Here is a 14,516-nt window from a genome sequence, read left to right on the forward strand (position 1 = left end):
GTAACTCCCTCCTCCAGCTACACACACACACACACACACACACACACACAACCCTTTTGGACCAGTTGGAAATTCATGCCTTCTCCCCCACCTGGCACTTGGCCTGACAGCATCTGCCAACCTGTGGGTTTCTTTTCTGTGTGGCCCACCATCTGGAGTGGCCAGCTGGCCTTGTGGTGTGTGTGTGCGCACGCGTGTGCATGTTTGTCTGTGTGTGTTTGTGTGTGTGTGTGTGTGTGTGCACGTGCCCCAGGGGCACCCGCGTCTCGGCCCCCGGGCATTGTGTGTCCCTTCTCTGTGCTTGAACGGGTGAGTGAGCCGGAGACGGGGAGGCAGGAGACAATGGCCAGAAGTCATCCGGCAGTATGAATGAATAATTCATATTGTCTTTGCCGCTTTCCAGGGCTTCCCAAAATAGCCATTTTTAATTGCTTATTTGTTTCGCTGCTGACTCCAGTTCAGCCGCCTTCAGCGCTCAATGCTGCGGTGTTAAGACGACGGACGTGTGTGTGTGTGTGGGGGGGGGGGTATATGTGTGTGTGTGTGTGTGTGGGAGGGGGGAGAGGGGGGTGTTTCCCTTGTGGGGGAAGCAACCGGCTGTTTATTTTCCGCTTTACAGAAAAATGATGGGAGGAAGCAAGCGCTTAGGGAAACATCTCCTTTTTTTTTTTTTTTTTTTTTTTTTTGCTGAGGGGAGAACCATTTTCTCAGCTCCTGGGCAAAGAGGGCCTTTGTCGTCAAGAACTGTGGGGCTTTGTGGGGCTGAAGAATAAAGCCGGAGGAGTTAGGTGGGGAGGCAGCGCCAGTTGGGGGTGGGGCCAGGCTGCCCTGAGCCCCCCTTGCCTGCAGCAGCTGGCCAACTCCGTGTTGTTCCCAAGCCTCAGATGCCGCTCTGGGTGCTCAGGGCCACCCGCGGGTGCAGCCCCCAAGGTGTGCGGTGTCTGAGAGGGGTGCCAGGAAGGTTTCACCTATCGGGGCAGGTGGCATGGTCACTGTCCTGTCCCTCCGGGGCCCTGGCAGAAGCTTCTAGTATCAAAGACACTGACTGCTTCCCTTGGGAAAGCCAAGATCCCCAGGGGTCCCAGAGAGAGAGGAGAGAATGTTCTAGGTGAGGGAGGGTGGGAGGTAATGCACAGGGGTCACTCCTGGCTCTGCACTCAGGAATTATCCCTGGCGGTGCTCAGGGAACCATATGGGATGCTGGGAATCGAACCTGGATGGGCCACGTGCAAGGCAAACGCCTTACCTGCTGTGCTGTCACTCCAGCCCCAACCCTATGATTTGAATGTACTACTCAGAAAGCCAGAAACCCCCAGTGGTTAAAGTCGGACCCAGGCTGATTCAGTGGGCTGATTTCAGATTTGCAGAACTCTCTCCAGCTTCCATTTTCTCTGCCTGATAGGTAAGACACAGAAAGCACAAGGGTTGGGGCTGGAGCAATAGCACAGCGGGGAGGGCGTTTGCCTTGTACGTGGCCGACCCGGGTTCAATTCCCAGCATCCCATGGAGTCCCCTGAGCACCGCCAGGACTAATTCCTGCGCAGAGCCAGGAGTAACCCCTGAGCACTGCTGGGGTGACCCAAAAAGCAAAAGGAAAAAAAAAGAAAGCACAGGGGTCAAGAGTCCTTCCATCCTGCATTCGGGTCTTTGCAGTGACTCTGTAACTCAGGGGTCTGTGCTGGTGACATCACGCCTTGTGCCCTCCAGACAGGGAAGGCAAAGAAAGGACCCACATGGGCAGAGAGAGCCTCTGTGCTGTGCTCCCAGCCTGCGAGCAGAAGGCTGGTGATTACTCTCCTGCCCAGGAATGCCGCTCAGCCTGCTCAGCTGGGTCCTGGGGTTAAGAGTGTTCCCTTATTGTGTCTGGATTCTGTCCCAAGCCCCCAACACCTTTGATGTTTGTGTAGGCTCTGGGGCTTAGCCAGCAGCCCAGGAGGGCAGGTGTGAGGCCCAGTGACCGCACCAGCACCACGTCCTAGGCCCCAGACAGCTCAAACAACACCGCAGCCTCGTGCCGCCGGGGTCAGGGTCGGGCTCAGGGGCGCCCAGAGTGCCAGTGTTGGCAAACGCTCCATGAAACGGAGCTTTCCTGCTGCTTCTTGCTCTGACTCTGAAGTGTCGTGTCCTTGTTGGCTGAAAGAAAGGCTTAGACTCGGGGCTGGAGCAATAGCAATAGCACAGCGGGTAGCGTGTTTGCCTTGCATGCGGGTAACCTGGGTTCGATTCCCAACATCCCAAAGGGTCCCCGGAGCACCACCAGAAGTAATTCCTGAGTGCATGAGCCAGGAGTGACCCCAGTGCATTGCTGGGTGTAACCCAAAAAGCCAAAAAAAAAAAGAGAAAGGCTTGGAGACTTAAACCTGTTCAGTTTTTTTTGGGGGGAGGGGCTCACCCTGGAGTGATCAGGGGCCCAATGGAGGTGCGAGGGTCTGCCCTGTGCAAGGCCAGCACCTTAAGTCCTGCGCGATGCCGCTGTCCCAAGGGAATGCTGTGAAGATAAAGGAAGTGGCTTGTTTCACGCACAGAATTTGATCCACTTACTACGACTGCCCTCAGCAGATATGGTCAAGATTAAGATTGTTTCCTTGGGGCTGGAGCGGTAATACAGCATTTACCTTGCACGTGGCTGACCCGGGTTCAATTCCCAGCATCCCATAGGGTTCCCCGAGCACCACTAGGAGTGATTCCAGAGTGCAAAGCCAGGAGTACTTACCTCTGTGCATCTCTGGTGTGACCCAAAAAGTGAAAATAAATAAATAAATAAAATAGAAAATTAGGATTATTTCATTGCCTTGAGACAGGCAGGCACTGCCAGGCGGTGAGGGCTAGGGGTGCAGTTCTCATAGATGTCCTGACCCACCTACCAGCCCCCTTTGTGTTCTGTTTTGTTTGTTTCTGAGCTAGAAAGGCCAGAGACTGTCAGAGAGTGTGGTTAATCTGTAGCACTTCTGGGGCCCCTTAGCTGTAGTATAGCGGGAAGGGTTTTTGCCTTGCAAGCAGCCCACCTAGTTTGGGTTCAATCCCCAGCACCCCATAGGGTCCCCCGAGCCCTGCCAGGAGTGACCCCTGAGTGCAGAACCAAGAGTCAGCTCCGAGCACAGCCATGTCTGACCAGCGAAAGGAAACAGTCTGCCACTGTTGCAGTGCGCCCCTTCCCATTTGGCTTGTTACTTCAAAGTGACCCTAGTCCCAGAGGAACGGATGGGGTCTATCCTGGCACCAGCAGCCTGGCCGGGGTCACGTGATCTGAGTCCCAGGAGCAGCCGAATCGCCGGATCCCGGCAGCTTCTGCCTCTGACAGCTGGTCAGCCTAGCACCCAGGGGTGGCCCCTTGAAAACTCAGCTCCATGAACTGGAAGGAGTCAGCCCGGGTCCTGGTGCAGCATCCTCCGTTCCTGTTTGTGGAAAGGAGGGGCTCTGCACACCTACCCAGGATTGAGTCACCCCCACATCTAATCCCTGCAGGACACCAGCCCAGATTTGCTGGGCTGGTTTATCACTGGGGTGGGGGTTGGGCGGGGGGGGCGGGGAATGTGTTGTACGGGGATGGTACCAAAGGAGGGAGAAGAAGGAGCTACTAGCTAAGAAAGAGGCAAGTGTGGGCCAGAGGGAGAAAAAGCACAGTGGGTATCAAGGGCGACCTGGATTCGCTCCTGATTTCTCTCATCTAGTCCCCGAAGCCTCCAGGAAGGATCCCTGAATGAGCCCTGAGCAGAGCTGGGTGTGGCTCCCTCCAATAAAGGAAGGTGGGAATGGGGGGAATGGAGTGTGTGTAGGGGGGAGTCTCTTGGTTCTTTGTGCAGAGCAGAGGATTTTTGTGGTCCCACAGCAAATTCTGGAAGGATAAGAGGGAGGGGGAATGGGGCTGGAGCGATAGCACAGCCGGTAGGGCGTTTGCCTTGCACCGACCGACCCAGGTTCGATTCCCAGCATCCCCGAGGGTCCCCCGAGCACCACCAGGAGTCATTCCTGAGTGCAGAGCCAGGAGTAACCCCTGAGCATCACCGGGTGTGACCCAAAAAGAAAGAAAAAGGGGAGGGGCAGAATGCAGAGGTTGACCAGATGCCCGATTCCGCAGTGGTTCCCCCTCCAGGGGCCTCTCCATGAAGAGGGAAGCACCGTTTCCTCTGAGTTAGTTACTGTTTTCCTTCTGAGGTGGAAGAGCGCTTATCCGCCCGAGGAACTCCCTGCAAGAACGATTTCTCGGAATGAGTCTGTGCACATACTTGCCGCCTTTCAGATGGGATAGAACCCAGCAACTGGGCTGGGTCTCTGTTTGGTGCCAAGAATGTGATGTGTGTGTGTTGGGGGAGGGGGGAGAGCCAGAGTCCAGCGGGTAGGGCATTTGCCTTGCACATGGCAGACCCGGGTTTGATCCCCAACATTCCATAGCGTACCCCGAGCATCACTGCCAGGAGTAATTCCTGAGTGCAGAGCCAGGAGGAACCCCTGTGCATTGCCAGGTGTGACCCCCCCAAAAGAAAAGCAAAAAAAGTGTGACATGGGGTTTGGGTTCCTTCTCAGCCCAGGTTGATTGGGGGAACCCCGCCCCCCCCCCCCCCGCCAGCCTTGACAAGCTCCAAGCAAATCTCTCTTTTCCTGTTTTGGCTGGGGAAATGAGAAGATGGATCTGTCCCAAGTCCGCAGATCCCATTTCGAATTTATGTTTCTTCCTGCCTCTGTATTAGCAGCCTCGTTGGGATGGCAGCGAGAATCGGAACGATGAATGGCTCCCATTTCTTGAACAGCCACCGCCGTGCGCGCCGAGTGATGTTTCAGGAACCATCTCATTTAATCTTCCAAGGACTCGGTGGGGCAGGGCTGCAAGGTGATACCTGGGAGGGACTTGGACCACGACCTAGCCAGGGAGTTGGTGAAAAGCGTTTGGGCCAGCAGGAGTGCTCAAAAAATTTCCTTCCCCTTCCGACCCCCCTACACCACACACACACACACACACACACACACACACACACACACACACCCCATGCATCTGTCTTTTCCAGGTGTGACCAAACACATACACACACACACACACACACACACACACACCATGCATCCTTCTTTTGCAGGTGTGACCACACACACACACACACACACACACACACAGAGACACCCCCCATGCATCCTTCTTTTACAGGTATAACCAAAAAAGTAAAACAAGAAACAAAAAAAAACCCAGAAACAGAGAGAAAGGCAGAAAGGCAGAGAGAGAGAGAGGGAGAGAACTGAGCTGCAGTAAAGGTTGAGTATCAGACCTCAGGTCATTCAGCTGGGAGTGGTCGAACCTGATTTTGAGCTCAGAGAATCAGGCCCCAGAGCCCTGAGTTCTTACCTACTCCTCTCTGCTGCCTCTTTTTTTTTCTTTTTGGGTCACACCTGGTGATGCACAGGGGTTCCTCCTGGCTCTGCAGTCAGGAATTACTCCTGGCGGTGCTCAGGGGACCCTATGGGATGCTGGGAATCGAACCCCGGTCGGATGCGTGCAAGGCAAACGCCCTACCCACTGTGCTATCGCTCCAGCCCCTCTCTGCTGCCTCTTGACAAGAGAGAACACTTTGTGCTGTCTGTAGCTAGAATAAAAAAAAAGGTGCGCCCCCTCATACTGATCCCATGCTGTTCAAAAGAAAAAAGAATGGCATATGTTAACTGGGCCCTACAGCACAGCTCATTTCATGGATTTGATTTGGGAGTCACACCCGGCAGTGCTCAGGGCTGACTCCTGGCTCTGTGCTCAGGGATCAGTCCTGGTAGGGCTCAGAGGGGCTCTGCGGGGATCTAACCTGGGTCAGCCTTGTGCAGAGCAAGTGGCCTCCCCGCCGTCCTGTGTCCTGTCTCTGTGGCCCCAGAGTGCAGCACATTTTAACCGGGTCATTCTGAGTGGGACCCACTCGCTGCCGAGGAAGCGGATTCAGGCAGGCCGGGGGGGGGGGGGCAGGGGGGTCCCTAGGAGGTTCGTCCTGAGGGCTGACCCCCAACCCCCTGCTCACAGGGCCATTAGCCTGCAGTTCCCAGGGTTGGTCTCTGCAGCAGCAGCTACCTTGCCAAACGAGGCTGTTCCTGAGAAGCCAAGCACCATCCTCCCAGGGGGTTACATAAGAGGCCCCTCCTGGGGGTGGAGGGGAGCAGCTCAGAGCTCAGGGCTCAGGGCTCAGGGCTCAGGTATCGAGAAGCATCTTCCTGCCACTCCCGTCTGGCTCCGCCCTGAGAAACCTCAGCCTAGCCCAGTCCGCCTCCCCGCCTCCCCTGGGATACTCAGGCTTGCACTCTCCAATGCCCCCCCCCTCTCTCTCTCATTCACTTGCTCCCTCGCTCACTCTAGCTCTCGCTCTCTCTGCTTTGTTTTGCAGTCACGCCCAGTGGTGCTCAGGGCTCACTCCTGGCTCTGTGCTCAGGGCTCACTCGTAGCTCTGTGCTCAGGGCTGACTCCCTGCTCTGTGCTCAGGGCTCACGGGACCGTCTGTAATGCCTGGGATCATACCGGGGTGTGCTGTGTGCAAGGCAACCCCTGTACTATCTCTGGCCTCTTCTCTGTCCCCTCCTCCACTGTGACAGTGCGGCCCCGCTACCCCCTTGTGTGTTTCCCCTCTCATGGGTTTTTTTTGGGGCCATGGCTCCTTGACCAGGAGTCGCCACATGGGTCACCGCCACCTCAGTGACTTCTGTCATCCCTCTCTACACAGCGCCAGCATGCCAGGGGACACCAAGCAAAGAAAGTGTGTGTGTGCGCGTGTGTGTGCGTGCGCATGCTGGGCAATGGGGGGGGGGGGGGGGGAGCTGGATTGCAGGGTGGGGAGGAGGCGTGGACGAGTGCGTTGGGCCAGCTGGGCTATGGCAGGTATGTGTGTGAAACCGCCCGGGGCGGGCCGGGCAGGGCAGGGCGGCCCAATGGGTGGCTCAGTGCGCGCCTGCCCACCCACCCGCCCGCCTGCTCGCCTGCAGGCAGAGAGGAGAGAGGAGAGGCTGAAAGTTTGTGGACAGTTCTTGGCAGAGCCTCCTGTGGAGAGCAAGTCCTCCCAGCTGGCCGGGGAGCACAGCCCAGGTTCCTCTGGAAACTGGGGAGACCCCCAACTGGCCCGCAGTGCCCAGGAACTCAGCCCCCCACCCCCGGGGCTGGCGGGATGGGCAGGGGTCAGCTTCCCTTCCCTGCACGGGGACCTGACGTGCTCCCAGAGCGCCTACCGGGACACCAGCCACCCATCTCCAGGGCGACTCGTCCGGGGCTCCCTTGGTTGGGTTGTGAAACCTGCAGGAATGTGGGTGCTCCCCCCCACCCTCCCCACCCCACCGCCCTGGGGCTTGGTCACGGAGTAGGAGACAGAACTGGTTCTGGCTGGGTGCCCTGCCTGCCACCTCAGCATTTGGGTCACTTTGATTTCACGATTGGATTGGGATTTTTGGCAGCCCAGATGGTGTGTGTGTGTGTGTGTGTGTATGTGTGTATGTGTGTGTTGTGGGGGGGTGCTGAGATGTGTGTTTGTGTGTGTGTTGGGGGGGGGTTGCTGAGATCGTGTTCTGGGCAGCCCCCAAGTCCAGATGGAGTGTGTGTGTGTGTGTGTGTGTATGTGTGTGTTGCGGTGGGGGGGTGCTGAGATGTGTGTTTGTGTGTGTGTTGGGGGGGGGTGCAGAGATCGTGTTCTGGGCAGCCCCCAAATTCTGGCCATGCTGGAAAGTGGACCTCTGTCCCCAGCTCACATTCTTGGCCATTGCTCAGGCTAGAGAGGGCCCCACAGTTTTCTAGGGGGCAACTGGGTGAACCTGTTCTCTCTGTGTGTGTGTGTGTGTGTGTGTGTGTGTGTGTGTGTGTGTGTGTGTTCAAATCCCTGCACACAGGCTGGCGAGACAGCAAAAAGGACACTTGCCTTGCTTAAGGCCAACCCAGGTTCAATCCCCCGGCCCTCCCCCCATAAAACCCCCTCCCCCTGAGCCCCTCTGGGAGGGATCCCTGAGCACTGCGGGGTGTGGCCCAGAAACCCAAAACCCTGTCTAACAACGCCTGTGCGGCCAGAGCTGAAGGGTGCATCTCTGCACCCCGAACCGTCGGTCCCCACCAGCACCTTCTCCCGGGAGAGCCCGGCTCGTCCACATTCCATGCGGGTTGCGCGTGTGCCGGGCAGACGCTCTCCTCTTTCCCATGGAAGGGCTTCGGGGTCCTGGGCACGGTTGCCTGGAGTATTGCACCCAAGGGACCCCCTCAGCCTTCCTGCTCTCTCACTCAGGTCCCCCCACCACATACCCGAGACTTCCTCCTCCCTCTTCGGCCCGGCCTGTGTCGGCTGCACGTGGCCTCCAGCCTCCACCCTGGGCGCGGGGCTGCATCTGTGGGTCCCAGGCGAGACCCCCCGGGGCTCCCCTCAATGGCTCCATGAGCCGGCGGAGACCCCAGCAACCAGCCCTCGTCTCTGGAAATGGTGCATTTGGGATGAAGGGCCTGTGTCGGTGGGGTTGAGTCGGGCAGTTAGTTCCTTTACAGCTTTTGCTTCTCCTCCCTGGCTTTTTATTATTATATATATTTGGTTTTTGGGTCATACCCAGCAGTGCTCAGGACTTATTTCTGGCTCTGTGCTCAGGGATCACTCCTGGCAGGGCTCAGGGGACCCTATGGGATGCCGGGGATCAAAGAATGGAACCTGTGTCAGCCGCGTGCAAGGCAAGAGCCCCGCCCTGGCCCCCGCCCTTGCTGAGGCCTGTTCTCTCAGTTGTGAAGTAGCATTAAATCACCTACTGTGCAGTCAAAAGGCAATTGTGTATGGGGGGGTGTGTGTGTGTATGTGTTTGTATGTATATGTGTGTTTATGTGTGGGTTTGTATTTCTGGAAGTGTGTTTATGTGTGTATGTGTTTGAGGAGTGTTTGTGTGTTTGTATGTGTATGTATTTGTGTGTTTCTGTGTGTTTCTGTGAGTTTGTGTGTGTATGTGTTTGTGTGTATGTGTATTTGTGTGTGTTTGTGTATATGTATGTTTGTGTTTCTGTGTATGTTTGTGTGCATGTGTGTTCATGTGTGTGTATTTATGTGTGCATGTATATGTCTGTGTGTTTCTGTGTGTATATTTGTGTGTGTTCATGTATGTATGTATGTGTGTTTGTTGGGCTGGAGGATAGCATAGCACAGCGGTAGGGCGTTTGCCTTGCACGCAGCCAGCCTGGCCAAGCTGGGTTCGATTCCTCCGCCCCTCTCAGAGAGCCCGGCAAGCTACCGAGATTTCTCGCCCGTATGGCCATACCCATGATGTATTCCATATGCCAAACACAGTAACAACAAGTCTCAAAATGGAGATGTTACTGGGCCCGCTCGAGCAAATTGATGAACAATGGAAGGACAGTGTTTGTGTTTGTTGTTTGTGTATGTATGTTTGTATGCTTAAGTGTGTGTGTTTGTGTTTTGTGTGCATGTGTGTTTGTGTGTATGTCTTCACAGATCCAGTCATCAAATATTTTAATTGCAAGTAATAGAGAACATTTCGGAGAAATTTGTAAAGAGGAAAAAGACAAATAAAGCATTAAAATCAACACAGAACTGGCCTTTTGGGCTGGAGCGATAGCATAGCAGGTGGAGCAAATGCCTTGCACATGGCAGACCTGGGTTCAATCCCCAGCATACCACATGGTCCTCCAAAGCTTCGCCAGGAGTGATCCCTGAGTGCAGAGACAGAAGTAAGGCCTGCACATTGCTAGATGTGGCCCAAAAGCCAAAACCAAGCAAGGAAACAAACAAAAAACTTAATTAAAATCCTTAGATCAGGGGCTGGAGTGATAGCACAGCGGGTAGGGCCGACCTGGGTTCAATTCTCAGAGTCCCATATGGTCCCCCGAGCACTGCCAGGAGTAATTCCTGAGTGCAGAGCCAGGAGTAATCCCTGTGCATCGCCGGGAGTGACCCAAAAAGAAAAAAAAAAAATCCCTGGATCAGAGACCTAATACAGCTAGTACAGAACTTGCCTTGTATGTGGCTGACCCAGGTTCTATCTGTGGCATTCTGTATGGTTCCTCGAGCCCCTCCAGGGATGATCCCTGAGCACAGAGCCAGGAGTAAGCCCTGAGCACCACTTGGGTTTGACTCCCCAAAATAAACAAAAATTCCTTTGCCCAAATACCATTTTATTTATTGGGGAGACAACCTCCCAAGGCATGTTCAGGGGTCCTGGGCTACCGTCAGCAAAACTTAACTAACTCGGCCGGATGTCAGGCTGATGGGTCCAGTGTGCTGATGGCCGGCGGGATTAAGATGCATGGTGGAAGGAATCGAACTTGGGGCCTCACGCATCCAAGAAATGTGCTCTGGCCCTTGGAGCTATTTTCCTCTCCCCTGTAAATAATTTTTTTTTCTTTTTGGGTCACACCCGGCGATACATAGGGGTTACTTCTGGCTCTTCACTCAAGAATTACTCCCTGGCGGTGCTCGGGGGACCCTATGGGATGCTGGGAATCGAACCCAGGTCGGCCGCGTGCCCTCCCCACTGTACTATCGCTCCAGCCCCTCCCCTGTAAAATTTTAATGTGTTGAAATGTAGCATTTTAGTGAGGTGTTAAAATTATCTAGTTTTTCCTGCATGCTGGCGCGCACACCTTTTGGGTAGTACATCATACAATCCTGCTGCTTTTTTTTCCTTTTTTTTTCTCTCTCTGTGTATGTGTCTGTGTGTGTCTGTGTGTGTTGGTGAGGGTGCAGGCCGGGGCACACCCAGTCATGCTTGGGAGTCTCTCCTGGCTCTGCACTCACACACATCACTCCTGGCAGTGCTCAGGGAACACTATGGGATGCCGGGGATCAGATAAACCCCAGTGGGCCGCGTGCACGGCCATCTTACCTACTGTACTATCTCTCCAACCCCCATTAGAGTGCTATTTTTCACATTCTCCACGGAGTACATTCTTCTATGCCCATTTGTAATATATAGAGCGCTGTCACTATCACTGTCCTCCCGTTGTTCATCGATTTGCTGTAGCGGGCCCAACAACGTCTCCATCGTAAGACTTGTTGTTACTGTGTCTGGCATATCGAATACATCATGGGGAGCTTGCCAGGCTTTGGCATGCGGGTGAGACCTTGCCGGGCTCTCCAAGAGGGGCGGAGGAATCGAACTCGGGTCGGCCACCTCGGCTGTGTGCAAGGCAAACGCCCTACCCACTGTGCTCTCACTCCAGCCCAATATAGAGCACAATGGCTTTATATTTTTGTTCTGCATATTTATCATTATATTCATCCCTCATCCAATATTTACTGTGCACCAGTTGCCGGAGATGGGGGAAGGCGTGAAATCACTTTACTCATGCTCAAGGGAGGGATTATTTGCTGTGGGTATTGTTAGTGGGTGTTTTTCGTTTTGTTTTGTTTTGTTTTGTTTTTTTGCTTTTTGGGTCACACCTGGCGATGCACAGGGGTTACTCCTGGCTCTGCACTCGGGAATTACTCCTGGTGGTGTAATTACTCAGGGCACCATATGGGATGCTGGGAATCGAACCTGGGTCTGCCACGTGCAAAGCAGACACCCTACCCTCTGTGCTATTGCTCCAGGCCCTGTTGGCGGTTTTTTGTTTTGTTCAAAAGTTCCCACCCCACCCCCACAGCCCCACGGCCCCACTCCATTGCAAGGTGTTGGGGATCAAACCCAAGACCTCACTTGTGTAGGGCATTGAATCTGCCACCAAGCCATAGTCCAGGCCCAAGAGAAGAACTCTGAAAAGTTAATGGTCAGTACTTAGACTCCAGAGCACTGTGGAGAAGAGACATATATTCTCTTTGTTCTGAGTTGCAAACTGTAAATAAGAAATCCAGGAGGCTGGAGCGATAGCACAGCAGGTAGGGTGTTTGCCTTGCACGCGACCGACCCGGGTTTGATTCCTTTGTCCCTCTCAGAGAGCCCGGCAGGCTACCAAGAGTATCCCGCCCGCATAGCAGAGCCTGGCAAGCTCCCCGTGGCGTATTCGATATGCCAAACACAGTAACAAAAGTCTCACAATGGAGACAGTACTGGTGCCTGCTCGAGCAAATCGATGAACAACAGGAGGACAGTGCTACAGTGTTGGTTTCAGTAAGTTTTGGATTGATTCGGGGTGGGGTGATTTGGGCTTCACCCAGTGGTGATCAGGATATACTCCCCAGGTCCCGGTGGGGCTGAGGAATCGAGTTGGAGTTGGCTGTGTGCAAACACCTTACCGTCGTACCCCCATACTTTCTCTCTGGCCCCCAAGCCCTGGATATTGTGACGCTCATTTGGAGATGAATGGGTCTGGGAGGGCAGGGGGCCACATGGGGTCAGAGAGAGATGGGGGCGGGGGTTGCATCCTACTTGATCCCAGTTCCTGGGAAAGACCAACCATTTCCCTTTGGTGTCTGCTTCCGTGCTGTGGCCGGGTTGCTGCAGAAACCTTGGGACTTCTAGGACTGCGGAGAGGCGGGGGGGGGGGGGAGGGGGGGGGAGAATGAGTGTATTTATGCAGGCAGAGGGGCCAGTGCAGACAGACAAATGACCCGGCTTATGTAGACGGAGCCACTCAAATTGTTTTGTCTGCATCTTCAGTCCCCCTGTCTGCCTTCAGTCCATGATCGATGTTCTTGGCTGTGTCTTCTTGCCTAGACAAGTCGCTTTTCCAGTGTTATTATTATTATTGTTGTTGTTATTATTTTGGTTTTGGGCCCCAGCTGGCAGTGCCCAGGGGTTCCTCCTGGCTCTGCACTCAGGAATTGCTCCTGGCGCTGCTTGGGGGACCCTCAGGGGTTGCCGGGCACTGAATTCAGGTCAGCTGCGTGCAAGGCCAGCACCCTCCCCCACTGCCCCCTCTCTCCAGCCGAAGCCTGTGTTCCGTTAGCTGGGTGGTTCTCCTGGAAGGCGGTGCCGTCGGGATGGGGCAGTCACTGCCCCTTGTGTTGACCCACCCTTGTCCTCCCCCCAATCCCGCCTTCCAGCCTGACCGTGGCTTAAAGATGCTCTGACGCACCTTGTCGGGGGCAGGACAGAGGGTTGCTGCAGGCTTTGGGACCCGGCTCAGGAAGAGCTCCAGTGGCTTCTCCTGCATAAGCTGCTCCTGCTTTTGGAGCTCGTCACCTTTCCCCTGTCCACCACCCTGAGTCCCAGGGGACAGAACTGCTTCCTGGAAGTGCGGTGCAAAGTTTCTGGGTGCGTGGGGCTGGCCAACAGAGAGGGGGGGGGAGAGAGAGAGAGAGAGAGAGAAGAGAGACAGGCGGGGGAGAGATGGAGAGAGAGAGTGAAAGAGAGGAGGAGAGAGGGAGAGAGAGGAGAGATGGGGGAGAGATTGAGAGAGGAGAGGGAGAAAGACAGGGAGAGAGAGAAGGAGAGAGGAGAGAGAAAAGAGAGAGAGAGATAGGGAGGAATAGGAACAGAGAGGTATCCTTTCTGGAACGGATACCCCTCCCACCCCCCGGACATTCGCGTCCTGCCCAGTTTCAGAGCAAGAGAGAGCGAGAGGCAGGGCCGTGACTGATGGCGCCTCCGTCTCCCGTGCAGGTACACCAAGCCGCTCACCTTCGCCGACTGCATCAGTGACGAGCTGCCGCTAGGATGGGAGGAGGCCTACGACCCCCAGGTCGGAGATTACTTCATAGACCACAACACCAGTAAGTCCCCCACCCCCGCCAGTCCCCCACTCCTTCCTCCCTTCCTGCCCCGTCTTCCCGGCACAGCTCAGCTGCCGTCAAAGACACCGGGAGCCAGAACGCGTTTTATTCTGTTCACCGCATCGGTGTTAGTAGCCGCCTAGCACAGGCCAGTGACAGCTGGTCTGTGGCGTTTCCCTTCTGCCTCCTGTGACCCGGCTTGCCAGTGTTATTATCCAAGCCCCAGCAGGGAGCCCCCCCCTCGGGGGTGTTGTTCTAGAAAGTTCCTGACCCTGTGTGTGTGTGTGTGTGTGTGCGCGCGCAGATCATCTTGTGTGTTTCCCCATTTGCACGTGTCAAACTTTGGGGCTGTAGAATTTGCCCACCCCATTCCAAAGCAGAATCTCTATCTATGGGGCTAGTTCACGGTGCAGGCAGCCGGCCCCAGCCCTGTCCACTGACAGGCGTGTGTGTGTGTGTGTGTACATGCATATGCGTGCATGGGTTTATGCGCATGCGTCTGTACCCTATTCTGCCAGTCGGCCCACCCCCACTTTGTTTTTATTTTATTTTTATAAAGTAGTTCACAATGTTTGATGACATTTAATATGGGCTGGAGCGATAGCACAGCGGGTAGGGCGTTCGCCTTACAAGCGGCCAACATGGCCGACCCGAGTTCGATTCCTCCGCCCCTCTCGGAGAGCCCGGCAAGCTACCGAGAGTATTGGATATGCCAGACACAGTAACAACAAAGTCTCCAATGGAGACGTTACTGGGCCCGCTCGAGCAAATCGACGATCAACGGGAGGGCCTTTACCTTACCTTTTAAATATTCGAACACCTGGGGTTGGGGCAATAGCACACCGGGGACCGGGTTCGATTCCCAGCATCCCATAGGGTCCCCCGAGCACTGCCAGGAGTAATTCCTGAGGGCAGAGCCAGGAGGAACCCCTGAGCACCGCC

At 55.2% G+C, this 14,516-nt stretch overlaps 1 protein-coding gene across 1 annotated transcript in view; it reads left to right on the forward strand.

Annotated features, from left to right (window-relative positions):
• Positions 1-14,516, forward strand: part of WWC1 (WW and C2 domain containing 1) — a 106,989-nt gene that overhangs the window by 32,709 nt on the left and 59,764 nt on the right. The window contains exon 2 of the mRNA XM_056107964.1: positions 13,465-13,574. Coding sequence (XP_055963939.1) covers positions 13,465-13,574 — 110 coding nt within the window. The remainder of the gene's footprint in view (positions 1-13,464; positions 13,575-14,516) is intronic.

Source organism: Sorex fumeus, unplaced genomic scaffold (genome assembly GCF_029834395.1).
Source record: "Sorex fumeus unplaced genomic scaffold, SorFum_2.1 ptg000187l, whole genome shotgun sequence".
NCBI lineage: Eukaryota > Metazoa > Chordata > Mammalia > Eulipotyphla > Soricidae > Sorex > Sorex fumeus.